The sequence below is a fragment of the Astyanax mexicanus genome, chromosome 9, assembly GCF_023375975.1.
Source record: "Astyanax mexicanus isolate ESR-SI-001 chromosome 9, AstMex3_surface, whole genome shotgun sequence".
Taxonomy (NCBI): domain Eukaryota; kingdom Metazoa; phylum Chordata; class Actinopteri; order Characiformes; family Acestrorhamphidae; genus Astyanax; species Astyanax mexicanus.
Genome location: NC_064416.1, coordinates 17,340,943 through 17,349,932, shown reverse-complemented (window position 1 = coordinate 17,349,932; position 8,990 = coordinate 17,340,943). Strand labels below are relative to the sequence as shown.

The 8,990-nt window shown below is 37.0% G+C and overlaps 2 protein-coding genes across 2 annotated transcripts in view; both read left to right on the top strand.

Moving 5' to 3' along the window:
• Positions 1–1,910: 1,910 nt before the first annotated feature.
• On the top strand, positions 1,911–4,585 carry tmem243a (transmembrane protein 243, mitochondrial a). The gene is made up of 5 exons (XM_007250943.4): positions 1,911–2,011; positions 2,431–2,622; positions 2,742–2,792; positions 3,467–3,571; positions 3,997–4,585. Exons 2-5 carry the CDS (start codon positions 2,461–2,463, stop codon positions 4,117–4,119), a joined length of 441 nt encoding a protein of 146 aa, XP_007251005.1. The 5' UTR covers positions 1,911–2,011; positions 2,431–2,460; the 3' UTR covers positions 4,120–4,585.
• A 1,247-nt stretch (positions 4,586–5,832) lies between these two features.
• elapor2a (endosome-lysosome associated apoptosis and autophagy regulator family member 2a) overlaps positions 5,833–8,990 on the top strand; it is a 30,313-nt gene continuing 27,155 nt past the window's right edge. Inside the window, exon 1 of the mRNA XM_049483495.1 lies at positions 5,833–6,078. Within this exon, the coding sequence (XP_049339452.1) occupies positions 5,938–6,078 (141 nt within the window). The 5' untranslated portion in view covers positions 5,833–5,937. The remainder of the gene's footprint in view (positions 6,079–8,990) is intronic.

Here is an 8,990-nt window from a genome sequence, read left to right as displayed (position 1 = left end):
AAGTGTCCTTTTGGGCATCTCCAAGTGTCCCTTTGGTGATCTCCAAGTGTCCCTTTGGTGATCTCCAAGTGACCCTTTTGGCATCTCCAAGTGGCCTTTTGGGCACACTTGGAGACTTTTGGGTACCAAAGGGTCACTTAGAGATGTCCTTTTTGGGCAACCTCTTTGGGGAAGCACGTTTAACACATTACAACATAAAGAGATGAAGAGAGCATTTATTTCTGTATGTAAAAAAGTACTAGACGCATAAAAGCGCACGCCGTGCGTAATTACGCATTCCGTGCGTAAAAACGCGCGCCGTGCGTAAAAGCGCATTACGTGCGTAAAAACGCGCGCCGTGCGTAAAAGCGCATTCCGTGCGCATTCTATCTATCTATCTATCTATCTATCTATCTATCTATCTATCTATCTATCTATCTATCTATCTATCTATCTATCTATCTATCTACTTAAGGAGTGTTCTCTGGTAATAATCTGTTAAAAACGAAAATACATTTCTGCACCTTCTACTGTTTTAAAACTTCACTAAATCACTTTTTTTCTACCTCAGAATGCTCCGGTTTTATATCACGTGATTTATGAAAACCCCTCACTTCACACTCACCTCTACACTGTCGCAGCTTTTCAGGGAAAAAGTGTTAAATCTTGTCTATTTCACCAAGAAAGGGACAAGGCCAAACTGGCGGACTGAAGGGAGGATATTAACTGCAGCTGGGTAGACTGAGGAATCTCTCACTACTGTAATAATGTCTCTGTCAACTTCTTCCCCGCTCCTCGGCCAGACAGTATAACGACGCAACACGGGTAGCGCTTCTGATTGGTGGAGACAGTTGTTTTCCCACCAATGAGAAACGGTGCTCTGACTGGCTAAGGGACAGTAGCAGCAGCAGGTCATCTCACATAAAACACACTGTTTCAATAATCTAATCTTCAAAAAAGGCTACAGAACACGTCCTTAACTTAACAATTACAGTACCAACACACATCAACACACATGCATGAAAAACTGACATATATTTCCTAACAACTCTCTGATAGCAAAGAACATTGTTACTTATTTGGTTGCGATGATTTAATGTTGACAACGCCCAATAGGTGTCGGTGTTGAAATTCTGACACAGAATAAATTTATATATATATATTTTTTAAGACTTTAAATGGTTGGTAGTCCCTACAGTAAACTGCTTTTAGGCAAAAAAAAAAAAAAATGTTATTAATATTATAATTGTTGTTGTTGTTTGTTACTATGTAAATGTCCCTTACTACACTTCAAAAACACAGTATACGCTTTAAGAATAAAATACAAACAATATTTACATATTTATGGTAAGTAATGTTTAATACAAACTATACATATAAACAATAGCATTGAATAAACGGAATCAACATAACATCAATGTACAAAAGTTGATTAAACATACCTTTGCTATAAGTTAAAACATTTCAACATGCACATATTCATACATACACATGAATACATTTCCACTATCTTTTGAAACAACTCAATAGTTTTACAATCACTAACAACTTTGCACCAACATAAAATTAAACATTTGGCCCAAGGCAGGTTATTTTTTATTAATTTTGATAAAAACTGTTTTTTTATTATTGCATTGAGGAAACAGTACCATTTTATTTCATTGTACAACTACAATATAATACATATTTATTGTACACACAACATTTTTATTATTGTAGCACAAAATGAGGTAAACTAATTTAGTCCTTGTTTGGTATGAATTATTATATATTATTCACATATATTATTCAGTCCTTTCACATATGCAACCGGCTGAATTTTTGTCTAAATAGCCTGATTTCTATTGCCTAATATCTGATGCATCCCTAGTTCTAACACACCAACCTGTAGTAAATTGCTAGAGACTTTTATTTTGAAGTGTAGCTAATCCCCACACTGACCCCACTGAAATCTGCTGCTGGTGTAGTTGTAATATACAGGAAACACACAGGTCTCCATAGCCTCTCTCATATCGCTGTTTTTTCCATTACTGTGAGTGAGGAACTTTTGTTAGTGTTATATGTAATATGTAGTTTACTCACACATTTTATTTTGTAGTGAAATTCACTTGTTTATACGTGATTTGGCAACTTTTCATAATAAGTGCCAGTGTCCTGTATGTTACTTTTAAAGCTAATACAGTTATTTTACCTGTGTTTCCAACCGTTCCCTTTGTTAATTAACCTATCTCTCTAGAGTCCTATCCCCAAATCATTGGTTGTTCCTGTTTTGTTTGTCCCACAATCTGTTAAGTCTTCCCTTACAGCAGTATCCCACTTAGTCTAGTACATGTTAACTAGTCAGTGTGTCCTTTAAAACTCTCCCCTTTGTGTTTCAGTGGTAATTTGGGTAAGATATGTATATAAAATGTTTGTATGGGTGTGTGTGTTTTATTCTTGGATGAATGACAGCACCCAGCAGCAGCAGTAGAAACAGGCATAATGAGTGCAGGAGGCTGGGGTCGGGCTCAGGGATTAGCTGGTCCTCATGACCAGGACTTAAGTCCACTCAGCCCCACAGCTAACATGGACGAATATGTGACACGCACCTATGGCACAGGCACACTGGACAACAGGCCCCTGTTTGGAGAAACATCTGCTCGGGTGAGAGGAGAGAGTATATTTCTTGTACAAGCAGTTATGCTGAGTATATAGTGAAATTAATGTCAGATCTTTCTGTATAAAATGCATAACATGTCGTACAAGTTCTGTGTGTATTTCAGGATCGAGTGGTTAACCTGGCTGTTGGTGGGATCACATCTCTTTTAGTCATAGTAAGTAAATTATTTCTACCAGACTTTTTTTCCCCCTCAACCCCAAACTAATCTGCAGTAACTGTCATTAACGTTGGATACATTTACATAGTCAAATATACCAGCTGATCCGAATTTTTTTAATAGTTGCGTGAAACTGTAATATGTAAATAGTTGGAATACCTCAAGCAGAAAAAACAAATACACCAGCATGCCCAGCTCAGCTGGACAACCTAGTTGACCAGCTTAAATGTGGACCAGCATATAGATTATGTTTTTGCTTGATTTAGATGTGTTTGTTGATTTAGAACAACCCATCCTAAACCCATCAGATAACCAGTTTAACTGGGCACTACCATGACCAAAACCAAGCGAAACAAACATTATGCTGGCACTGAGCTAGTTAACCAGTCAATTTACCATTATAGGTTATCTTTTCATAACAAAAGCTGTTCAACTACTTTGACCAATAAATACCATCTATATCTAGCTTTGTTCCCCAACCCCAAACTTCTGCTGTGCAAAACCTGTCTTTAACTTTGACTACATTTACATAGTCTAATATACTAGCTGAGCCACATTATTGGGGAAGCTTGAAGCTGTAATATGTAAATAATATGTAAATAGTGGAAGTATGTTACTTTCTTGATACAAAGTCTTAATACATAACTGCTTTCCATTCTATTTTCCAAAAGGTAACAATCGTCAGTTCATTTGTTTTTCCTACACCTCATCCAAAAGGCCTGAACATCTTTTTTGTGTTCTGCATTGTCATGATCTGTTCCTCAGTACTGGTTCTGGTTTGTATTGCCATCAATCCTTCATTCACTCTGCATGATAGGCACGAGATAACTAACATTTCTAGTGACTGTCATTTGTTTTAAAGCAACATTATGCATCAAATTTACCTTAAAATTGCAGCTTTGGAATCATGGTCATGGTACACTGACTTGTAATGGGGAAATGGTGCAGTAACTGCCACTTGGGGCCAAAATGCTGGCCCCACTCTGGTGGAGCTGCACTGTACCTCTTGATAGTGTCTGATGCCGCATAACCAAGTCATGTTTATGTAAAAACTGTAATGTTAATTTAATGTTAATGTTTGCAACAGTGTTCACTTCACAACTGTAGGGGGAGCCTAGTAGCAAAAAAAATACATTTCAAATATAATTTAGCCTAACTGTTGAGATAAATCCTGATTCTAATCATTGTTTTTTAATTACAGATATATTGGTATCGTCAAGGGGATTTGGAGCCAAAGTTCCGAAACCTTATCAACTACACCATTGGATCTGTCATTCTGCTTTGTTTATGTGCAAATCTTTATTTCCATGATGTTGGGAGATGACCATGGATCACTCCTGTATTATTCATCTCCCCTTATTTAACTACAATAAATCCTTAAACTTGACATCTATGCACCCACTAGAACACACCATGTGTGTAAACAGGCAGCGAGCCTAAAAGTCCTTTACATGCTGTTGTCTTCTGTTCATAGAATTGCACTGATTACCTAATTACAATATCACTTTAGTTGAAACTAACATTATAGCTAAAGCAGTGTTTATTTACAGTCTTAGAGATACAGAATACACATGTGAACTGACTGCACTGATCTCATGTAAAACTTGTCTTAAATTACTTTAAATATGTATAAATTAGAGATTTGTTTAGTGAGTGTTTTTTGTATATTAGTGCCATAAGTGTGATATCTCAGGAAATCCAGTACATCCAACTGTGACCAGTGTGTGGCACTATACAGTGTTATTTTTTGGACTTCTGTTTGATCAATAAAGATGACTGTGCTGCAATGACTAATGCCTGGTGCACACTATAATTTCTTTAGCCCAATTTTCTCTCTGTTGTTCAAAAACATATAGATGTGTTGAAGCATCTTTTTAGCTATTTTTTATTTTCCAAATAAAGGAATATTTTGGACAAGTAGTAAGACATTGTTTTTATTTTTGGTAATAAAGGTATGTGCCAGATTCTGGTGGCGTCCTGTCCAAATACTGTACCCATCGACATGTTTCACATTTCACATTTTAACATGTTTTTCTTTTTTCTATCTTTTTATAGGAACTTGCTAAAATTATTTTTTTTGAGAGTTACAAAAGTGGTAATGGTGATTCAAAACCAACAACAAAAAAAAGACTATTTCTTATCACATCAGTTACCTTATATTTACCCTTATGCACTTATTCATGCTATACAAATATCCTGCCTAACTTATTCTAAGAGCATTTTCTTTTGGAAGCCCATTGCCACCACCTAAAAAAACAGCATATATGTTTTTTTCCTGAGATACTAAGTATGTTGTTTTGAGATACCCTCTCAGTATTTTGAAATAATATCCCAGTATGTTGATGTACTATCTCAGCATTTTGATATACCACGGGGTTATTTTGAGATAATTAGTGGGTATTTTGAAATACTAAGTTGTTATTTGCTCTATTGAGGTCACAAACAGATGAGTTGACATTCTCATTTAGGACGTTCAGGGAGACAGTGGAATTCATGGTTCCATTTATCACAGAAAGTCTTCCAGGTCCTAAAACAGCAAAAGCCATTCTGGCAAAGCCTTAATGTATATATACTGCTATGTATAGATATATGTTTGAGTAAAATGAACATTGTTATTTTATTCCATAAACTACAGACAACATTTCTCCCAAATTCCAAAAAAAAAAATATTGTCATTTAGAGCATTTACTTGGAGGAAATGAGAAATGGCTGAAATGAAAAAGATGCAGAGCTTTCAGACCTCAAATAATGCAAAGAAAACAAGTTTATATTCATAAATTTTTCAGAATACATATAATACATAATGCATATATATATATATATATATATATATATATATATATATATATATATATATATATATATATATATATATAATGCATTGAATCCATAAAATAAGGTTTAGAAAAATACCATTTTACTTTATGAATATGAAACTTAATTAGTTTTAATTAATAACCCTAATATCAGAAACAGCTGGAGATGCGCCTTTAACTGCGCGCGGTGTGTTCTCCGGCTGACGTCACGGTGATGCCTGAGAGGAGGTGAGAGAGAGAGAGCTGATGAAGGCGGAGGGAGGGAGCTGCTCCTCGGTCACACAGCCGCGCTCTCTCTCTCTCGGTACAGGAGCTGCAGCTGGAGGATGAATGGTGGGCTGCGTTTGAGTGTTCGCCGGGCGATGGAGCAGCTGGAGAGAAGGACGCGTGTTCTGAGCGGTTTGGTCTGGATGTTCTGCAGCCTGTGTGTGATAGCCGGGGCTGAGAGCCTGTCTCAGTGCAGCGAGGTGAGGAGACACGAGCACTTTCACCAGCAGCAGTGGCACTGACACTGTCCTCTGTCATGCTGTTTTCTGTCCTGATAAGATTTAAACAGACTGAGGTCTGTCCTGCTGATTATACTCTCATGGTTTGGCTGGCTGGCTTGCTTAAATAGGGTATATTATGGTATGGGTGGCTTGCTTGGAATAATCAAAACAGCTGTGAATCTGATTGATTCTAAAAGTGAGCCAGCATGATCATGTAGGGCTCACATGGGTGGAAGGTGGGTTCCAGGTAGGTATGGGCTATGAATTGGTACATGTGTTTTACAGTGACCCAGATGTGCTTCCCAAATCTTGGGTCCCATCTAGGCCCTATGTGCAGTGTAACCCCTCCTGAACCCAAATCTGACATGGAAAAACATGGTAGCTTGACAGAATCTAAATTTAGATTTTTGTTTAATTTTTGTTTAATGTCGACATTCAAATGTTGTCTTTTTGTTAAATGTTTAGTCAGGTTGTGTCTCTATGTAACTGTATTGTCCCAGAAAACTCTAAGACAGAGAGCACAATCATCAGCAAATAATAATGTATAGTTGCATGCATCTGTCTTTCATAAGAACAGAATTTATAACAAAGAATTCTCATCTGAATCACAATTTTCAAGCAAACCAAGCTTTGAAAATTCTGATTCATTAAACCTCCACAATACTCAAGGCAGGGGAAAAGTTGTAATAATTTAGTAGGTTTTTATTGGGAAAAGGATGGCAGTTCAGGGGAACAATGGAGGACAATATGAGATCGGAGAACTGCTTGTACGCTGTTAAGAAAGGCAAATCAGAATTCCCAAATATCTGCATTTATGTTTTGCTTTAAAAGTTAAGAAGGTGGTGCACTGTTACATTATGCAGCATTGTTTGCACTAATTTAAGCTATAAGCTATATAGAAGAGTCTTGGCCCTATATAAAGATGTTTTTCCTTTAACTTCTATTATTTTTTTGTACTTCACTATTGTAAGTCGCTTTGGACAAAATCGTCTGCCAAATATAAAGTAATGTAATGTAAATGGAAGAAACCCTTACCTATGACCTTATCACAGAGGTTTAATGTTTCCTGACCTATTTTTAGATTTAAAATTTGTGGCTAGACTTTAGACTTAAATCTGTTAGCTTAAAAGCTGTGCCTGTAAGATCCAACAATATCAAGAAATAAAATTATAGAATGTTTTTTTTTCTGATACTCCATTAAAAAGACCTATGACTTCCCAATCCTGTGTAAAGTTGCTGCGGTAACATAGTGAAATGTCCTCTCTCATTTAACATGAGCATGCTCTGAAGGTGCATAGGGCATGGGATAAATTGATTTGTAATTTGCACCATGCTTGGTTCGATTTCTGTAGTGTCAAATTACTTCAGGGGGTCTGATGTATCCTGTATATGTTCTCTCTCTGCAGTGCTTAAATTTCTGGTAAAGTGGTGTTATCTCTAATGTTATGCTAATGGATGAGACTGTTTCCATTGGAGACTTGAGTGCTGCATTTCACCACTTTGGTCACGGCTGTGTTCCAATCTCAAGTGCTCTGTGATAAGGAGCCTAAAAATATGCTCTTTGAAACAGCTCCTATTTGAAATTGAGTCCGTCTTCGAGTGACTGTGTGTGTGTGTCTTAGGAGGGGAAAACTAAAAGTCGGCATTGTACAATTAGTGGCGATAAAGAGCTCCATAACAATTAAAAGTAGGGCAGCTGGCTTTTATATGCTTCAAATCACTTCTTGCTTGTTGTAGGGAGTGGCTGCTTAAATAGTAGATACTGAACACTGAATCATCTGACTTTTAGCTGCTTGAAAGCATTGGTCAGGCTTAGTACAGTGACTCAAGTGACTTCACTGCATCCAGTGAAAGTTTAAAAAGCAGGGGCAAAAAAAGGGTTGTGGCTATAGTAGAGGATTCTTTTCCAGAACTTTTTAATAAGTTTATTAGTCTTGTCAGGAGTGTTTGGGTCGGTGGAAACTCTGAACTGTGCAGGGCAGTGCTACTCCAGGACCAGGATTTAAAGCCACTCCAGAAAAAAGCAATATTTCATTTAAAATCTCCTCTTTGTCTCATTATTTGTCCTAGACACAGTTAAGTCCAGGTTTATACCAATATGTTATTTAAGCAATTTTCTCCTGTTTAAAAAAAGAAAATCCAGGGGAAACGGAGTCAGATAGGACAATAATCCAAATCATGCCTTAAGGACAAAATGGACCCATTGTGACGACTAAATCAAGCAGTTGGAATGGCCAACGCCTAAATGTTATAGAAACCCTATGAGGCGAACAGAGGAAAAGTGTCTACAAATGAAGACTAAGGCCTCAGAGTCCTAGATAATGGAGGAGTAAGCTTGGTTCCATTAGAGTGTGGTTCCAACCATGAAAAGTATTATGAAGGTCGACTGATTTATCAAAGTAAAAAAGGGCTAACAAGTGTAACAGGACTTAAATCTTAAAATCTTATTAACATCTCATTTACATTTTAAAAGAACAACTAACAGAAAACTGCATCAAACCTTCTTCATCATTTGTGGGTGTCTGTGAAGCTGAAAGAAGCTATGTTTAGTACAGTGACAGACTAAAAGAATTGGTGAGAAGTACATGTCACACACTGATGTTTGCCAGCTATTTTGGGTGAGTTTGAAATCATCTGTCCCTTCTTTTTTTGCTGGAGAATGACAACAGTGCCTCAGTTTGCAAAACAGCACAATGTGAGATGCCCTCCTTCACATGATTGAGTAGGCTGAAGAGTAAAGAAGTTCAGAAGACACATATTTAATAAAACTCTGAGCTGTGTCATGAACTGTGTGGAAAGGAACCACACTTTCACTAAAGGAGGTCTGAGGACAGCAGTGTAAAGCCTGTAGGAAGCCGTTCATTGTCATCATTTTAAGGAAAAAGCTTTTA